Raw genomic sequence first — 20,588 nt, forward strand, 5'->3', positions numbered from 1 at the left:
TCCCTTACTGGAACACAAACCTTCATTGTATATAGTACATGAGAATGCAAGATGATCCTTAGATGTCAAAATGTGGCTTAAAGTTTGAATGTAATCATAAAACAGTGACTCCAGAGCTTGCCATAAACAAATTGTCACTGGTATTATGTAACTTAGACTATTCATAAAGTATAAAAGATGGGAAGAATAAAAGGTGGCTGCCAAACTCTACGGGCCGAATCTGAAGGTTGTGCCAAACTGTGCCAGTGGGCTGGGAATTGCAAACCCAGCATGGAATTCGGATTTGCACTCCTCAGTGCTTGGGCTGCTTAAATTAGAGTGAGACTAAGGCTATTTTTTTTTTTAATTTGGTTTGTCAGTAAGGCAGCAAAGCAGCAACCAGTGGTTTCTGCAGCCCCCCCCGCTCGCTCTCAGTAGAAGGTGTGAAAGTGGGATAAAAGTTCCCTAACTGCCACAGGATGGAGTGGTTTTCTGGGGTGCAAATAGGCATAGTCAGTCACCAGCAATGCAGCCTGGAAAGGGAATGATCACCCTCAAATCTGGTGGTCTTGAGTTTTTCATGCCTCTTTGGGCTGAGACCCTGCTCTTTGCTTGAATCCCTCTGGAAGGCTAATTAATGATGGAAGACCATACAACAAGGCAGAAGGCCTTGTCTGTGGACAACAACTAATCATTCATGGCCACTTTCCTTTAGTCCAGGCATTAGAAGTAAAGTATATCTGATAATACATGCACTACACAGATTTAAATTGCAGCTAACGTTCGTGTTAATGCCCTTTATCAGGGACAGCAACAAAACTATATGGTTGTCCAACCCTCCCCCCCCCCCAGCTTCCTTATAAAAGTAAAATGACATTTTTTTCACAGCCTGAAATAATTGCTGAAGCAGAGATACTGGTTTAACTCATTATGAATTATTAGTGGAAAAGTGGGTCTCAGAAGTATGTTACATCTGAAATATTTTTCGTCACTTGAACATGTGCCATCCAGAACTGGCCCTGTTCTACCAGGCACTGGGAACAAACACTTTGCATTCACAGATGCTCCTAATTTGGTGTGGTTTGGAGTGTAATTTAGATCAAACGTATCCATGTAAATGAGTCAGGGTTTCTTAATTAGGTGCCTCTAAAGAAAAAACTTGGACCACATCAGTAGGTGTGGGTGTGGTGCCCACAGTACTGGAATCTTTTCTATAGATGAAGCTTGAGTTTTGTTCAGGCGTACTGTAGGTTTTTCTTTCCCTTTTTTTTTTTCTTTCCTTTTTTTTTTTTCCTAAAGCACAATAATAAATCTGCAGATGGCATAGACATAAAGACGCTACTTCAGAGGAGCTGTCTAAAACACTGTCTCTTTGGCAAATGCCTTAAAGTAGGTCATTCTGCTGTGATTTAGGTTTATATTTCATTGCCAGCTTTTTGTTCCCATTACAAGTAGGGTGCATTCCAGTCCACAGATTTGCTCTTCTTTTTTTTTTTTTTTTCAGATTGGTTCTTATTTACAAGAATTTGTAGATCTTCATAAGAAAATGGCCAATACCCTGTCAGAAGTAGTAATCATGCACTTGACCACAAAAAGAGATGTATGAAGGTGATAACCTGCAGATGTTGGAATGTAAAATGCCATTCTCTGGAAGCAAAAATTGTATTGATTCTCATAACATGGTGATTGAAATTATTGTTGCATCTTTTGCAATGTGTGAAAAAGGATTTGATCTAATGTCATGCCAGAACTCTCACAGAGCAGGGCCATCCATGGCCCTGGTAGTTCAGGTATTTGCTTTTGCTTTTTTTATACCTGCCACTGAAGAGTGTGTATTTTATAGCTTATAAAAAAAAAATCAGGGGCTATTTTCCCATCAAATTGCTGGGGAATTTACATGCCAAACTCCCAGCAGCCTTAATGAATTACCTGCATAAATTCCTTTTCAATCAATAGTAGAATAGATCTTATTGTGTTATATTAATTATTTTGTGCAAAGCGCTGACATTTTGGCATTAAAAGTGTTTTTTGTGTTTGTTTGTTTTGTTTTTTAAGTTCCAATGAATATCTAAGAAACTTCAAGCCTATTATTTATTTTACAACCTTAGTTCTGAGAAAAATTACGTATCTTTAGGCAGCAAAATGAAAAGCACTGCAATTTACCCTTTGATGACCTGGTCCCGGACGTTAATGTGTTTGGGCCCAATATCCCAAAATAGCAAAAAAAAAAAAAGTGGGGAAAGCCATTTTGTAGTGAATTGAGAATTCTTAATTTTGACCAGCAAAAAAACATTTGAGCTGAAAAGAAAAGTAACTCCGAGCAATATTGAGAGGTTACAAAATCACATAAATTAACTCCGCTGGTGATATTTTGCTGAAGCTTGTGTGAGTGCAAACCAGAAGCAGGATCCTCACGTGGTCCTGATTAACTGAAGAGTCCTTAGCAGTAACCAGCCCTCCCTGGGATGTGCTGGCCAGATGCACATGTACTCCCACAGCACATGGATGAGCCTTCAAAGGCACGGGGGGCTCGTGGTGGGGGATTGGGGAGCAAGTGAAGAGTGGAAGTGAGAAGTGTTGGCTGTGTCGTGGTGGGAAAGTGCCTTACCCTCTCCATTCCTCACTTTCTTTATCTGCACAACTAGGATAATAAAACTTACTGACCTGAAAAGGAAGTTGGGAGATTTAATTAATGTTTGAAAAGCTTTTTTGAGATTGTCTGATATTGAGCAATGTGCGATGAACAATAGGAGCTCTTGGAAACAGGGGCTCTATCTATCAGGATTTGTGTACTGCACTCAGCACAATGGTGCCGTGCAGCCACAGAGTCAACTGTGTCATAAATATTTAAATTAAAACTATGTTAATTATTTTTATCATTCTGTTATTTGCTGATACACCAGTTCAGTACTTGGTAGCATTGAAAATACCAAGTGCAATTATTTGCCTGACTGTTATGAAAATCAGGGTTTATATTTTTAAATGTGGTTGTGGAAATAGGAAGTAGATGGAAACATGGATGAAAATGTGGTTTTAATTACTCATCATTCTTCTGGTTAAAAACACTAAACTGTAAGGTATTCTTTGGTGAAGAGCTAAACTTTATAAACTTCCTTATTCCACAAAAAGTAGGATTGGGCCAGACTACAAAAACCTCAGTAGCAGGTCACCCCCACCCCAAAGTGTGTAAAATCAAAATGTATAAAAGTGCTTCTGAAAAGCTGGATTTCTTTATTACCTTTAACCCAAAATCTACTATTACTCCTGTCCCGTGCACACTTGTGCCTGGTGCACATTTTCTTTTGTCCACTAATGTACAAAGGATCAGTTTAGTAGACTGATGTGGGCTTACCAGAGAGAAAATGGGTTTAAATCTTCTCCTTCCCCCAAAATGAGCCCCGGGAAGCTGTGGTAAATGGGATGAGTGTTGGCATTGCTCCAGCCCCTTTGTAAAACTCTTCTATAGCTGAAACTGAGACAAGCATGTGTGCAAGAGCACATCTCGATATATGTATTTGCCCTTCTCAAGTTAGAAGGTGATTTAATTCATTTCATGTAAATCTTAAAACACGAGTCAGGGATGCCTGAGTCTTTTACGTCCCTGGTCAGTCACTTGCTTACTCTTCTGGAGCAAGAGGATGTTTCTCCTCCTCACATTTCCTGCAGCTGCTCCCAAAGCCTGTAGGAATATGGCTAAACTTTTCTCCTTGCTGCTGTCCCATGGCTGAAGAGCAAAAGCTGCTCATGAGTTCTCTGATTATAAAGAAAGGTCTTGATTCAGGAAAAAAATTCGACAAATAGTCTTTTTTGTGCCTTCAGTTAAGGGTTTCTGCACATTCTTGAATCTGGGCATTTTTTCTGAAGGAAAATTTAAATGCCCATCCCACAGTTTGGGTTTTAGGCCTTCCACAGGTTCACTGACGTTTCCCAAATACAATTTTTTTGTACAATCCTTCCATTCTGGGGATTGTTTTTAGTATTCAGTAACTTTTACCCTTATTATTATTATTATTATTAATTATTGGTATTAGCATTATTTTCTTAATTAAAACTTGCACAGTTCTTAGTGTAATCTGTTCTTCTGCTGTGTGAAAAAAGGGTTCTCCCGAGCCTACATTTAATATGTGAGCCTGCCCAAAACTGCTGATATGACACATAGTTTAGCAAGTGAAAACCACATATGTTTGCTACATCTTTCCTCCACCAACTTTAGAGGCAAAAAAAAAAAAAAAAAGAAAAAGTTTGCAGACATCCCCTGGTTAGCATTACTATATACTGTACTTTATTTTCTAACTTTCCCTGAGAATTCTGGGTACTGCTGCTGGACTTGTCATCACGTTGTCATCGTGTCCTGGTGTGCAGGCTACTGTGAGCTGCTGGCTGTGCATGGCTTTTCTCTTTTTCTACTCTTTTTTTTTAATTATTTTTTAATAGGTAGAAACAAGTCTGTTTAGTTGTATATAGTTTGCAAAAGCCTTTGCTCTTCAGAATAGCTACCACATGTTGTGGGGTTTAAGGTGGGGGGAGTGTTCCTCCCCTTGTTTGTCAAGGTTGGATGTTTTTCTCTGTTCACAGACCTATGAACATGAGGGAAGTTGTTTTTTTTTTCAAAACAACTAAAGCGTGACATACCTATGACTTTTGTTAGATAATATGTTACTATCAGTGCATTTGTCTTAGATGAATAGTTCTACTCTTGATGAGGAGCATATTTCCAGTGAAATCAATGCAAACAATTAGTAGTGAGAATGAAGAATTTAGGCAGAGGAGGAAGGCAATCAAAAAGAAAATCATCCTTCTCTCTCTGAAAGGGCAGAAAGCCTGGATGGCACCTGAAAATGTCTTGCCATGTTATGTACAGTAGGGGAAAAATGGAACAAAATAAATGGAGTTTCTTTGATTCAAAGGTGGATCAAAAGGTAGCGGCTCCTGCCCGGACAAGGCAGCCAGAAAGGGCACATTAACAGATCCACGTGATAAAGCAAGAGGCAACTGCAGAGCTCCCCAGACAACTTGCCTGAAGTGCCTGCCAAGGAGGCAGATGCTGCTGCTGGAAGAATATCTTCCACAGTTGGGCATCTGGGTTCTGCGCTTTCCACAGAAGGGAGAGGGATGGGAACGTCAGCCTGGCCCCTGCCTTCCCATTTAATTATTTCAACATCCATTTTATAGTTCTGTAAATAACACGTATTATCCTGCCTTTGTGTGGGGGAATCACGAGCAAGGAGAGGGGTTTTTGTCTATAATATATCCTTTTGCAGGGGCGTCTACATGGATGGGTAGAGCCAGACTGGAGCTTGGCTGCCCTGCACTCCAGCCCGGTCAGATGTGACACAGCTCGGGTCTGGGAGTCGCAGAGCTGCCTTGCGGTGGCACGGAGCTCAACCTAATAAGCAGAGCAGGCTGAGATTCATTAATTTAACATTAATAAGCACAGCTTATTAGCTCAGGCACAGTGCTGTATAATGCAGGCACACAGCTTCTCAAGCAGAGCTGCGTCCGCCCTCGCCAGCTCGGAGCACGATGCAGAGGACCCAGCCAGGGTGTTCCTTTCCCCTGCTGCATTTTGCATAAGGGAGAAAAGAGAATTTTTTGTGGTCACTGGAGAAGCTTCTTTGTAAATGAAAAAAAAACAACCCTCCAGGGTTTTAGATTGTATTGCTAGCTTATGCTGAGTCTTTAAGTCATTTAAACTCCTCGTGCCTCGGTTTCCCAGTGGGTGTGTAACAGCTACCTCAAGGTGTTGTGGTGAAAATACTATATAGTGAGAATACTATGTGGTGAAAATATTGACCAGAAAATACTATAAAGAGTGAAATACTATAAAGAGTGATTCTCCTTCTGCCTCACTTGTATTGTAGTTGTGTGAGTAAATTACTGGGTGCAAATAGGGATTTATCACAGAGGGGTTGGTTGTGCTCAGTTCACGTTTGTGCAGAAAGCCAAGACAAGGTTTCTGCATAATTTCATGTCCTGTGTGTGCCTGAATAATTGGGACCTGAAAGGTATATCAGTTTTATATGGTGCCCGTGATTAGCTCACTATGGGAGTAAAATTCATATATAGACAAGAAAAAGGGAAGAGTGGAGACCTGTGGAACTGCGACACTGTTTCCACAGATGTATAGAACAGCAATACACGGGCTATATATAGCAAACCAATATTTTCTAAACATTTTCAAATAAAACAGGTTGTTTTCTGTAGCCTTGTAGGAAAATCCTTACTCGGGTTTTTTTGTTTCTTTCCTGTGTAAAGTCTATTTGTTTGGTTTGCTCATCTTCAGAAGTATGAATAATCTAATAGTAATTGTGCTCAATTATTTTCAGTATGAGTCCTAATAAAACAATTCCTTATGGGATTAGACTGACAAGAGCTATGTGATATGTCTGTTCAGCCCCGTATTTTGTCTATTCTGCTTTCAAGTAGAATAGATTTCATGCAAAGACAGGTGGGAACATTCATTGGTTGGGTTTTTTACACATTAAGTACAAAAAAACTTAGAAGAACAGGTACTGCAGCCCCGAGTTTTGCTTTTAATCCGCCTCCCATGGTGTTCATACGCTGCACTGTGACTTCTTGAAGCTTCAGAGGGCTTGGTTTAAGAGAGATATATGGCAGGGGTGTTTAATTCCTGCTGCCAGGCCTTTCTCACAGACTCTCTCATCTACTGCTTTGTCTGGGTTTCTGAAGAGAACCCTTTTGAAGTACATTTCACATTGTTATTTCTACTTGATCTGGACCTGCTCCTGTGGACTGGATTGCTGCAGAGTGTTTTAGGATAAGGTGAAGGTTGGATTCTTGTGCAGAGCTGTGTGTCAGTGAGACACATGGTCTCATGTGCTGTACAAGTCACAGACTTACAAAGTCCTATGGTTCTGGTCTGTATAGCCCTGTTCTGTTTGTCTGACAGGAAAGAAGAGGGTACGAAAGGGGTAGGAGAAAGAGGGGAATGCCAAGGAAACAGCATAGCTGTGGTTCTTCATCTTCTCTCAATCAGAACCCCCTTAGACCCAGTTCAACACTGGGCAAGAACAGCCATCTCTACCAGCAAACACAGAAATTGAAGTAATATGCCTCAAATCAAGCCAGTTTAATTATTTTCCCAGCTAATCAGAAACTTTTGAATCTCCTTTGATTTGCCTGGAGAAAACCTTGTGACGTAAAGAGGTGGTTCAAGTCCATGGTGAGATTGGCATGTTGTGCACATTGACATCATTCTTTTGAAGAGTATCCCTAAAAATAATATAATTCTACATTTTGTAACCTCTGCAAACTAGTTGCATTTCCTGATTCAAACAAACACACATTGCCTATATTTGCATTATAACCATCATGTCATTACTACTTTATTCTTATTCTTAGTCTACTACTTTATTCTTATTTATGGAGCCATGAGGCCAGTCAGACTGGCCCCTGTCTTTCACATCAAGAAATTCAAAACAGAAAATATAACTTTTATCTTGTTTGGGTTGGGGTTTTTTTTTGTGTTTTCAGTATATGTTCTGCTGCTTCTTCCATATCAGTGGAGCCAAGCACATGGAATAGCCCTGTTTTTTCCTGAGGATGTGTTTGAGGCAGAGAAGATGAGTGACCTTCTTCAGAGAGATCACACAATTGCTTCCCTAATGCTTAAACCCCCAAATGGCTCCAGTATCACATCTTCCTGCCTTCCATCACTCTGTGCCACTGTGTCATATGGGTATACCTCTACAGTAAGAACTATTGATATTTTATTGATGGTATTTTAGTGGTTTTATTTTCCTTTCGTTTCATTTTCTCCAAAAAGCCACCAGTGTTGGTTCAGTTTTGCCAGTTATTCTACACATCCACAGCAGGAAACAATTGCTGTCCCAAATAGATTATGCTCTAAAAAGCCAAGGCAGACAAAGGAAGCATTATCATCATTTTGTAAACAAGGAACCAAGGCACAGGGAGATTAAATGATTTACCCAAGGTCACCCAGAACATCCGGTCAAAGCCAAGAACTGAACCCACGTCTCCCGAGTCTCAATCAAGTGATTTAACTACGAGATCAAAGACTTATTGTGTATACCTGATATCTCTCCCCTAAGACATGGCAGCAAAACTTTTTTTCAGGTTAGGATCAATGCCACATAGAGTGCAGTAAATTTTGTATATGGCATATCTGTGCTGACAGCGTGTACCCACTTCTTGCTCTCAGGTTCTTCCCAGGAAATAATTTCCCTTATTATTCTTCCATTGACAGTAATAAATTATCATCCTTCTCTAGATAACCCGCTGAAGGAGAGAATGTGTGCACACAGTACATCAGATGATCACATAGAAAACTGTTTTTCTGCAAGGCCAAACTCAGTCATTTTATGGACTGTTTAAAATCCTTCCATTAGGATTAATGAAAAGGGGACATTCCCACAACTATAGGGACTTCATTTTGCCATTTCAGCTGGAAGCTGCAACCCAAGATAAAATATCTACATACCTTATATGCATATGCCAACAGAATTCAGCAGAAATGATCAGTATAAAGGCATCATTCATTATAAACTCAGAGTAGTCTTTGATTTGGAGTCTTTGTTACTCACTCACTGGGATCATTATATCATTCCTGGGATAAAATACTCCTCTGTGCACAGAACCTTCATGAGGCTCAGATCCTATTTAGCCCCTTCAATTTTAGGGGTAGTTTGGCTGAAGAGTGACAGTAGAAAATGGGACTGGATAGTCCCAACAGCAGGGTAAGGGAGGAACAGCATCCTGCCCCTCACCTGTCCCTGTCTTGAGGTCTGATACTTCTGCCTGGTCATTCTGGAAATCAAACAGCTGCAGGTGGGTTTCAGAGTGAGCATGTGGTCTACCTACACTTTTACTGTTAATGCCATGAAACATGAGAATAAACCCAAGCTGAACATGACATCCTGAGTTGACTTTTTGGGCTGAAATGTCTTGCAAAAAGAGCTAAATGAGGGCGGAAACCACAGAGGAATGATAAGGTAGAGCCTTACAGGGTCATTTGTCTGCTTCTGTGGTATCTCAGGAACACCAGAAGAGCAAAGATGCTCTTCCAGATCTCCCCTCAGAGTTTCTTAAGGTGCTCTATGTTGTCACAAGCTTTCTTGTGAGGGAAAAGAGCTCATAATATATTTTCTTGAGTGAGGTTGTTTCTGTCATCACGTGCCTCAACACAGCACAAGATCAATACAGGGGATTGAACAACATGTTGAAAATATGAACATCCAAAAGTCTGTTGCTGAAGAAAATCAACCAAACTGGGGGAATGCAATAATAAAATGTTGCAGTTGCCCAGTTCTATGTACCTGTAACATCCCAATGTATTTGGCTGGAAGGAAACAAAACTGTTCTGCTTTCTACTAGAGGAAAGATTTGGGCTTTTGCTTAGACATCCTGGTTTCTTGTGCAGGAATAGGATATACATAGATACCATAAATCATGCTTAGTTTTACTAAAGAACATAATTATCTTTGGTATTTTGGATGACATTTCCAATAGGATTAGGACACCACGTACCAATTCCTTTTAAAATTATTGGTCTGTCACTACCATGGTTCTACTTACTTCTTTAGATGTTCAAAAAGGATTTTCATTGTGTCATAGTTGGGTCTAGGCAGCTTTTTTACCAGGCTCCTTATGGATTTGATGCGAGTGGTATTGTCCTGGATTTCTAAGGGAAAAAAATAAAGAGAGAAAATAACCACCTGAGTGCCAAATTAGGACATTGCTTTGCACAGTGTCTTAGCTGGTACCTGAGCAAGAAAAGTCGTCAATAATATGTGGTTAAAACCAGAATATTTCATACCTTCTGTCACTTTAACAGGGTGCAAGAGCAGTTTACAAGGATTTAAAATTCTCTCTTAACCTTAAGGAAGCATTTTCTGGTTCACAGAAAAATATTTTTATAATTTTAATTTATTTTATTAAATTATTAGACCATCATCCTAAGCTAAAATACCTCCAAGTAGTAAGGGACCCATATCTTAAATGGAATTCCTCTTTGGAATTACATTTGTCCAACAGTGCAGCTTCTGCGATCAATGCATTTCCCAGGTAGTCCTTGTTGTCCTTTTTTCCTCATCATAATTAGTTCCACTATATTTATGGATCTCTGTCCTTAACTCCCCATCATGTTTGGAAATATCAAATAATTTGCTGTTGTTTTTAGTAGTTCTTCCTGGTGAACAACTATTTCGAGAAACTGTTCCACTGTAGCTGTTTTCTCGCACCTGTAACATCTCACGAATGGAATTTCTGCAGGAAACCATTTGTGTTTCAAACTTATGACCAGTAATAAAGAATGCAGCACTAAGGGCTTTGATATCTCTTTTTGGGGTGATAAGAACATTTCTATCCTTTTTGCTAAGATACACCTTCCTGTTTTACCATGATTCATGGTTTCGTGGGAAGGGTTTGACCGACATTTTCATCGATCTGTGTAAGATGTTGCAACTAAAGCAAAGTCATGTACAACTGTGCTTTCATTTAGGAGCAGATTAGATAAGGTAGCGGTAGGTCTGACGTAGGGAAAACATCTTGCATGTTACATGCCCTAGATAACCTGAGAATACTTTTCTGATCTTATCTATGATTTAATTATCACCTATCATTCTTCGTATATGTTCCTCTTTAATATTCATATTACCCTAGCACCCAGAGATCTCAGTTAGGATTAAATCCCAGTTGCAGTAGGTGCTGCATAAGCATATGTGGTGATTATTGCCTTGATTTAAAGATTGCACCACCAAAAAAAGTTTCAAGCACAAATTTTCCTGCAATCTTAATTTAAAAATTAAAATTGCTAGGAAAATATTCCTTCCTTAGCATGTATTACTAATTCCTGTTGAGATTAATATTTCATACATACAGATATAGATGTATATATCCCTACTGTTTATAATTTTAACATTTATATAGACTTAGAAGAAAAAGAACTTAAGATAGGCAGTGCATAGGTATTTTTTCTAGTTAAAATAACCCAAAATTTTTTTATGGATTTATTCTATATGAAGTCACACAATGGATAACAGTGATAATGAAGTTAAACACAAATAAAGAACACACTTTCTGTGTATTAGTCTCTTGTTCTTGTTTGACCTATAAAGAACCTTAACCTCTGAACAGCACAACCTCTCACAGTCTTGCAACCCAGTCACCCCTTGAGGTTTTCTGCCATTCATTCATTTTTGTTCTATGGACGATCTGCCCAGTGGAAACATGAATGAATATATGAAAATTATATAAAATTTGTAGAAGTGAATTTATTCCGGGAAGAGGGTGCAAATTCTCCTTTTGTGCTGCTTGGTGTGTATACATAAAACCACAGAGTCATTTGGTCAGAAAAGGCCTCCAAGATCATCAAGTCCAACTACTGTCCCAGCACTGCCAAGGCCTCCACTAACCCATGTCCCCAAGTGCCACATCTACACGGTTTTTAAATCCCTGAAAGGATGGGGACTCCACCACTGCCCTGGGCAGCTGTGCCAATGCTTAGCAATCCCTTTAATGAAGAAATTGTTACTAATACCCAATCTAAACTTCCTGGCACTGCTTGAGGCCATTTCCTTTTGTTCTGTCACTTGTTAACTGGGAGAAGAGACAGATCTCCACCTTTCTACAACCTCAGGTAGTCATAGAGAGAGAATAAGGACCCTCCTGAGCCTCTTTTTCTCCAGGCTAAACACCCCCAAATCCCTCAGCTGCTCCTCCTCATCAGACTTGTGCTCCAGACCCTTCCCTAGCTCTGTTGCCCCTCTCTGGACACACTATGACACATGAAGACATGATATGACCACACTTAATTACTTATATTTATATTGGGGCTGCCCTGCCTTTACTCCAACGTCTCAAATGCAGGTTCTCAACTAGTTTATCTTTTGATTCTGGTTTTGTATTTTTTTCAATGGACTTGAGGGGAACTGAGACACTGAGGCAAGGACAAACTCAGCAGAAGGAAGGGCTCACTGTTTGTCTGTTGCAGAATATTTACAAGGAAATGTCATACATTAAAACTTTATTGTGCTCTCTTGAAGGAAGTGACTCTGCTCTCTGCTAATTAACACAGATTACAACTTGGTAACCACCTTCCCTACAGAAACAGCTGCTTAAAGAGGCTGCACTTCTTTATGAGGAGTATTTGTAAAAGAAATGAAATATAAAAGAGCAGTAATAATTTACAAAGAAGTTATTTATTGAGAGAGTGGCAAGGCTAGAAAGCTTTGTTTTAGGGCTTACTGTACCAAAATCATCAACACTGGTACACAGGAGGTATTTAGGTAGGCATTAAAGCACAAAAATGGTAGAAATTTTGCATAAAATTACGCTGTGAATCGGTCTATTTGTTAATTGTTAGTCTATTGTGAAAGAAGAAAAAACAGGCAACATGTGGTAACTTTAGTCAGCATTTCTGAACTGGGAATGATAAACACCTCTGCCTGGCTCTGGCATTTATCAGTACTGAGATATTATTACCACATAGAGTCACAGCATGGTTACTGTTATCATCAAAAAAAAAGAGCCAGCTAATCTTAATGGTTTGTAAAGCCGTTACCTGCACTGGTCTGACATTTATCATGATCATTTTACCACATGAGTCCTACATTGCAAAGGTATTTTATCTGGAAGGGACATCACTATGAATTATTATTTGCAGCTAGGTAGAAAATTGTATGTTGTAGATACCTTTTCTCATTATAAATCACAGTCACATTTCACCATTTCCCACACAAAGCTGCTGAGCCCAGGCTTTTTGCCATAACACTTAGTCTCGCTCCCTTTTATAGTTCCATGAAAATATTGGGTACTCTTTCATTAAAATGGTTGATATTGGTGGGTTTTTTTAAATGCTCTATACACGCTTGATTTTTCTCTAGTATAAAAGAATTTGTTTTTCCACTTGAGAAGCTGAAGAGGATAAACTGTTCATTTTTTTTATTAAAGCTTACTCTCGCTTCAGTTTTTGTGGCTGGGCTTGTCTTTACTCTTGACCTTGTTGATGGAATATTTAACAGATCAGATGCAAGATCTTATGTTTCATTTGCAATACCTATGTATTCGCTTTATTTCTGTAAAGCCTTCAGTTGCACTTCCTTAGGAATTTTCTGCTTTCAGATTCCTAAGTAGAAAGATTTTTTTAATTTTTTTTTTTTTGTGGTTTTTCTCTTTACCATGCACAAATGAAGGGAAGAAATCTTTAAATGTGGGTTTTTACAATTAGGTGGGAAAAAGTTATCCCCTTCCTTGTGCTGTATCATGAAGCCCAGCAGTGCAGTGTGAAAAGGAAGGAAAACACTCTGAACAGCTGTTAAATTCTCCAGATAAGTCTAGCAAATGAAGCAGAGCAGTTGTGATAAAAAGAAACAGTATTGGTTTTAATTATATTCTTTTTATTGTGAAAATTGGTGAAAATATGAGGAAAAAAAATCCCATTTTGGAAAGTTAGACTCTCTTTTCCCTGTGAAGATTTTGGAAGGAAAAGTCATCGTAATCACATATATCAAATAAAGAATGAGAGGAGGGTTAATCCTTTTTGCATTTTTTTGGGAAATTGTGGGAGACTTAGGGGATAATTTCAGCAGATCAGGATACTCTGAAGTGAATTGCAGATGGTTTTTCCGTGTAAAAGAATCATAGAAAATATATTTAGAATTTGGGTTACTGTCTTTATAAATAGGGCTGGCTCCCTTTAACAGAGCAAAACCGTGGAGATGCTCTCTTGTTTATATTTAAATGAAGAATGCATTGAAAAAAAACCCCCTTCTTACTATTATATAAGCTCTTTTGTAAATGAGCTTTGGATAAACATTTGAGCACGGAAGAAAACATGATGTGTCTGTAACATTAACAGTGGCTGGGTAAAAATGAATGAAGAAAGTAACCTTTAGCACTCGTGCCCATAAAGAATACTTAAGCGAATCCCACCGAATCTTTCTTTTAATCATTAATTTTAAATGGACATAGATGTTTACAACAAGCCACTTTGTTTCAGAACAGGAAGTCCAGGGTTTATCTCCAATAACTCACGTTGGCTAGGAAGGGATGGATGTCTCTAACCTGACATGCATTCATTATTTTGTAAGGTACTGGGGTCTGACCCATGACCCTCCTCAGACCTGCTGCATTATTCATGTCCAACTTACTTTGTATAGTTTTACTATAGCACCCATTTCCCTTTTTCCAGGCATTTCGGTGGCTTGTGCATGTTTAATGTTAAACGGCATTTATGCCTCACATTAATGCCTAATTTTATCACAAGCCAAGGCTTCTTTTTATGCTTTCGAGCCTCACGGCTGAACTGCTGAAAAAACCCAGTGATTTATGATTCTGCATAAAATATCAAACTATTGATCTGCCGCCTTTTGTTGTTGGTGTTTTTTTTGGGCATGGTTTTCTGTGATTTTCTTACATGCTCTTCTCACCTTGTTTTGTTTTTTTGGATAAGATTTCTGCTGTGGTTAAAACGTCACACACTGTTGCTACAGCAAAATCTGCCTGCCAAGAGTTTTTCCAACAATTCGCGGCTGATTCGGCTGCCGAGAGAGAAAGATGGGTCTTGTCTGGGGCTTTTTTTTGGGGGGGAGGGTGTTGTTTATTTCATTTATTTTTTTTTTTTTTAATCTGAATGGGGTGGTTTAGGTGGATTTTTGAGTGCTAATGAAATTGTGAGACTTATGGCGCTGGCTACAGCCAGCCGGAGTGTGGGCAGACGCTCTGTGAGCTTCCCCACTGTGCTGCTGTGCAAGCATCCCCGCTGTTATGTTTGCTATAGTTTTAATGTCTGTGAAAAATTCCTGATGCAACTAAATTATGTTCTGCCCTCTTGTTTGTATAAATAAACACCCGACTTAGCCAATTCATCTTGCTCTTGCCCATTTTAGAAGCTTGCTCTGTCACACAATGCTTAACCCCGGTCCTTGATAGCTTTGGTGTTATCAGGGAATGAAAACTTGCCCAAAAGGGAGTGCTCTGTTGGCTTGATTTTTTTTTTTTCCCCCCAGGCACATCAACTCCCCAAAACTCTGCTTTCATTTGGTAAGTGTTCATATTCTGGAAGTCATGCTGGCTAAAATACACAGTTTTTTATGTATAAATATATAGATCACTTATTCATATCACTTTTAATGTCAGGATATTTTAATGTTGCTGCATGCAACATAAAAGTTCCAGTTTTAATCACTCTCAGTACACTATGGCAATCCTCTGCTGCAGATATATTGTAAAATATTTCCTTGTTTAAAAAAAAAAATCTATAAGAAGTGTTCAAACTAACTAATATTTGCTATGAGGAAAATAAGCAATTTGTGATCCGAATTGATTTACTTTTTATTCATGCCTCAGAATTAGATCTTGCAAAAGAAAATGAGAATTGGGTGAAAACTCTCTATCTGGGCAATTGATGAATTCATCCTATGTGATATAAAGTGGAATTTGCAATGAATATTCATACAACTTTTGTGATCCATTAGCAAGACCCAAGACAATGAGTTCGCAACTCAGTCCCATTTAACAAAAATATATGTGGAATTAATGGAAAAAAACAGCACTTAGAAAAGTTAAACTTTAATGTATCAAACTCCAGGTGCCAGAGTTTGAGGGAAATAACCAATAATAGTCATTTTTTACATATTTGATGGGACTGATTATGCAATGTGCAACTCTAAATGGCTTATAGCACATTGTAGCATGGTTCCATCCCATTGGCTACAGTAGGGTGCAGGCAGATGGATGACAGTGACAAGGAGAGAAGTGCTTTTGCTTAGCCGTGCGTTAAGATGCCATCCAGAAGCTCTGTGCACTGCAGACACTTCATTAGGATGCCAGGATAATGGTAAACTACCACTCAGAGTGACACCCCATTTCCTGCTTACTGAGCTCTCCAACCTCGGCAGATGTCAACAATCTCACAGTGCTACAGAGCAGACCTAACTTTCCAGGCACTTTGACTCCAATTTTTTTCCCTTAACAGTGCCATACATTACATGCAATATGTAACAGCAAGTACCAAACAGAAAACAAAATTTGCTGCCCTAATTATAACAAAGCAGCATCTGACTTAGGTACCGCATGCCCAGCGTACATACAACTGGTTAGGCAGCAGCAAAGGGGAATGATCCTTGTCAGTCCATTTTGGGGGTTAATTAGACTTAGGACTTTGATAGCTAATGGGTAGTCTGATCCCGACTGAACCGATTGTGCTTCACTGCTAACTTCTACCAAGCACAGGAAAAACATGATGAGCTCTTTTCCTGGTATTTCATCCCCTGCAAGAGCCTTGTGCGGGGTTTTCTGTGCAGAAAGAGCAGACTTGAGCATCTGGACGGTGTGATATTTTCTCTGCAAATGCACAACTCGAGGCCGTAACGCACCTCCCCAACAGCAGTTAAAGCCAGCAGAGAGGCTGAGCTACAAGGCCTGACCTACACTCCTTTCCACACACAAATAGTTTCTCACACTTTCAAAAAATGTCTTCAAAGACAAAAAACAGTATCCATCAGGTCATTATTTCTAATTTAATTTAATTTCTTGAACCTATCGGTGTGTGATTATGTTTTAAAAATCAGGAATCCTGTTTATTCTGCATATAGGTTTTTTTCTCTCTCTTTGTTTTGGTCAAGGAGGTGACTTAGTGGTTGTGCTGTGTCCTACCACAGCAGTGGCCCACCACTACCTATTTTTGTTGTGTGAAGTGGTGGAAGCGTGACAGGACATCACTGCCAGCTCCTGAAATACCTGCTCCCCTCTCCTTCACCGCCCTCTCCTCGCCCCCATTGAAGATGGGCTTTTATTGGCATCCCTCTAGTCCTCACCCACGATCTGCAGACTGCCATGTCATTGAGGACCTGGGAATGGACAGCGATTTGGGACAGAAAAAACCTGGAGCAAGGTGGAAGGATGCACAGGGTTGAGGTGGCAAAGCATTTCTCAGCTTTCACCTTACATGAAAATTAGGATGCTGAATAGGAACCGTCCCAGAACAATCACAAAGTCAGGGCCATATCACATTTATTCAGCTGTTGTCTGTTCTCCCCAGGCAAAATTCCCACCAAAGGTGTCAAACACACTCTGACTTTGCTCTCTGTGAACTGCAGAGCCCTTGGCATTGCTGTAGAGAGAAGGGATTGGGCCCCCTGTCAGTACGCCAGGAAAGATCCCAGGAAGAGTGAAAACTGGAGATATGTTTTAGGTGGTTAAACTGCAAATTTATACACTTAAAAAGAGACTTTTAAAATATGCTGGAAATAATTTTTTGCATATGCATTCTGGTATTTTGATCTGCTCTGCCTAACCTTTAGTATATTAACCTCCAGCAAAAGAAGGAAGCAAGGAAGTTCATTTCTCAGCTGACCCATATGAAGGGGTTAAAAGGATTCAATATTTTTAGTAATCAAAGAAAAGCATACATTTTACTTTTCCTTTTTTTTTTCTTCTAACATTTAAAAAAAAAAAGTAAACAGCATCTCCCCAAGGGAGATTTAGATTTGAAGACTGTTCATTATATCATTTGAATAAGACTAGACCTGGCCTTTTGACTTTGAACCACTACCAAATTTCAGGCTGTGAGGAAATTGTTCTACATTTCCTGACAAATTGAGTTAAGCAGACATTAAGTGGGCTTTAAGAAAACAAATGGCCATCTTTATCACAGGTGGACACTGATGGCTTAATGGGGCCTGGGCTGATTGTATCACTTCTAATGGCTTGACGGGAAGCATTAGGGTTTTTGCATAAAGAACTGGCATTGCGAACCCTGCTAACACAGACCTGTCAAGCGTTCTGTATCCCTTTGTGCATGGAAGCAGATGTTTGTATGTATACTATGAACTGGCATTAGAGCAAGCGACAGATGCCTGTATGAATGCCAGGTTTGTGAATTTTTACAGCAGGAGCATGTTCTGAGGAAGTGCAGCCCTGCCCTCTATCATAGGTAATTCCCAGTGGAACTTGCTAAATCCCAGCTATGTTTTCATTATTTGGTTTTCCTAGCAACTGGATGAATGTGTCTGTCCTGAAAATGCGAGCGATGAGAGCGCTACCAAATTCTTACAAATTCGCAGGAGCGAGGGCTGGTTTGAAGTTATTATTTTCTGCAATTTCCTTTTGCACCATGTAATCTAACCGAACCTTTCTCAGAGGGGAAAGTGGTATTATAGCTATATAATTAAAACTTGCATTAATGCTAGCCGGTGAACCGTTCTCCCCCCCCTCCTCCTCCTGCCCCCCCCCCCCCAAAAAAAAAAACAACAAAAAAAAGGAGAAATGCAGAATTCGATACACGGCGTTTTCGCCGCCTTCCACATTCACAACTTGCACTATAGTTGTCTGTCAACAATACGAACAGGTAGCTCGCAGTCCATTAAACAAACACAGTGCCCCCCTCACTTTTATTTGACATTTTATTTGGCTGTGACAAATGAGCAGCAGTTGGATTATAACATAATTTGTCTTGTCTTTATTACCAGCACAAAGGACACCATTCATTAATTATTCTGCCGTTGCAGCTTAACACTAACTGGAAAGGTCCCTCTTCGGACAGATGGCGGGGACGATGTTATTTATATCAATCAGCCAAAATCCTCAACAAGGATTACTGTTCCTGAGACTACAATGATTTATTTCTTTATACCTCACCCTCCCTCAACCCCCTTCTGCTTTCAGAGATTTCTCTATAAAAATGAAATTTGATGGGAATCTTAAAGCAAAGCCATATTTAACCTGTTAGCTTGCAAAACAACATGCATGCTACATCAGTTTAACTACATGATATTAGTTGCATATTTTGAATTGTTTCAGCTTTTTTTTTCTTTTTTTTTCTTTTTTTTTTCTTTTTTTTTTTTTGATCTTCGACTCCGCAGAAAAGATTAACTGAGGGTCTCAGAGCAGCAAGTTCAGCAAAAGTTTGCCTTTTCTGTAACACCATACTGCTGTTGTCCCCAGGGACCACCGGGATCAGGAAATAGTGCCAGCTGTCAGGATTTCTGTCTCTGATAAGATGAGATGACCCACCTTATTACACAGGGACCAGCAGTAGACCCTTCTGCGAGATGAACTCGGATGTTTATTAAAACTCCAGGCTAAACTGAGGGTCAAATCATACAGGAGACAGATGCTCATCAATTCCTGCTGGATGCAAGTCTTTATTCGGTATCAAGGGGTGGAGGGATTTTACCTAACTTGTTCTGTCGTGTTAATGATCCTGCCCAACGCGTGATCAAACAGTAATCATCGCCACCGTTCTAATCCAGATGTAAAAATCATCTGAGCATCGCTTACAGAGGCTCAGAAACGCTGCCCTGCCTTGCACACAGCCATCCACATGGATATTTATATCACACCAGGACTGAGGCATTTAAAGTTTTATCCAAGTTGCACATGCTGCTAATAAAGACTAAAATGCAGAAACTTTAATTGTCTGAAGAAATTATTGGTATAACCTTTGTGTCCTGATTAGTTTGCAAATATTAAAAGTCCCATCAAGACAAATATCAGCAACATGCAAATACCCTTGCAGGTTGTGATTAAGATTTTAAATGTATCCTTTTGCTTTTAGTTAATGAAAAACAAAGTCTTGGAGGATCTAAGTTGTAATTTATTAAACATGAAAGGCTCCTTGATGAAATATAGAAATGAGATATATTTTGCATTTCAAAGATTTAAGCTGACAACTTACTTGCATGCAAATAAGAGCAAGATTTGTAAAAATATTTGAAAAGAAATTATTCCTGAATGTACTTATTACAATAATGTGGCATGTAGATAAGAGAAACACACAGCATTAAAAGACATTCATTTCTCCAAAGTCTTAAAATTAGCTTCTTTCTGCCATTGTGTATTAATGTTCTTCTTCAGGAATGCAGCATATTAAAGAACTGAACAGAATTAGTAATAAATTTGTTAATTACAAATTTAAGCAACACAACTGTGTTGTTTTCCCAATATGTTTTTTTTCAAAAGCAGAATTGCTAATGCATTTTAATCATTTATGTATAAACATTTGAAGATAAAATATTCTGAAGTTTATCAATTTCAAGAGCTGTTTATTTGCTGGCAAAATAGGGCATGTTATACAACATATATCTTATCATTTTTGCTCATCAAATCCCCATTTGCTGAATGCAAATTTCTCTGGTCTAAGTGCTCTTGCACCTCAATTTAAATGAATAATAGGATAGACTCTATTAAAATCGGTTTAAGGTTGCCATGGGTGACATATCAGTAGGGTTAAAATGAGAAAAAAGGTCACAGAGGCAGTCCTTACAACCTGTTTTTTTTATTATTATTATAATGAAGCATATGTAAGTATCTATGTAGGTTTAAATGACAACATATTGGTATTGTAGACAATACTTAGTTTGGGGATCTTTTTCTATTTTTTTTTTTTCAGACAGCCTAGTCCACACCAAATAAATGTGAAATTATAGTGTCATCAATAACTCCGGGAATGGATTCAGTTGCACTGAAAATTAGAGAGTAAAGCCTCAGTGCAATAACACTGTAGACTGACAGATTGTGGATTTGTAGAAATAACAGAGAACTCAGAAAAAGCCTGTACTTTTGCTGCGGCAAATCCTTCATTTCAAGGAACTAGCAAGGTACTGTAATCATATTAACAAAGCAGCCAG

General features: G+C 39.1%; 1 protein-coding gene and 1 long non-coding RNA gene across 2 annotated transcripts in view; one reads left to right on the plus strand and one right to left on the minus strand.

Moving 5' to 3' along the window:
* Positions 1-19,339, plus strand: part of LOC113973608 — a 46,794-nt gene extending 27,455 nt beyond the window's left edge. The window contains exons 2-3 of the long non-coding RNA XR_003536275.1: positions 14,967-15,000; positions 18,822-19,339. This is a non-coding gene — a long non-coding RNA (uncharacterized LOC113973608). The remainder of the gene's footprint in view (positions 1-14,966; positions 15,001-18,821) is intronic.
* ARHGAP15 (Rho GTPase activating protein 15) overlaps positions 1-20,588 on the minus strand; it is a 331,210-nt gene that overhangs the window by 13,894 nt on the left and 296,728 nt on the right. The window contains exon 13 of the mRNA XM_027695955.1: positions 9,535-9,640. Coding sequence (XP_027551756.1) covers positions 9,535-9,640 — 106 coding nt within the window. The remainder of the gene's footprint in view (positions 1-9,534; positions 9,641-20,588) is intronic.

Source organism: Neopelma chrysocephalum, unplaced genomic scaffold (genome assembly GCF_003984885.1).
Source record: "Neopelma chrysocephalum unplaced genomic scaffold, ASM398488v2 Primary Assembly neopelma1_103b, whole genome shotgun sequence".
Classification (NCBI taxonomy): Eukaryota; Metazoa; Chordata; class Aves; order Passeriformes; family Pipridae; genus Neopelma; species Neopelma chrysocephalum.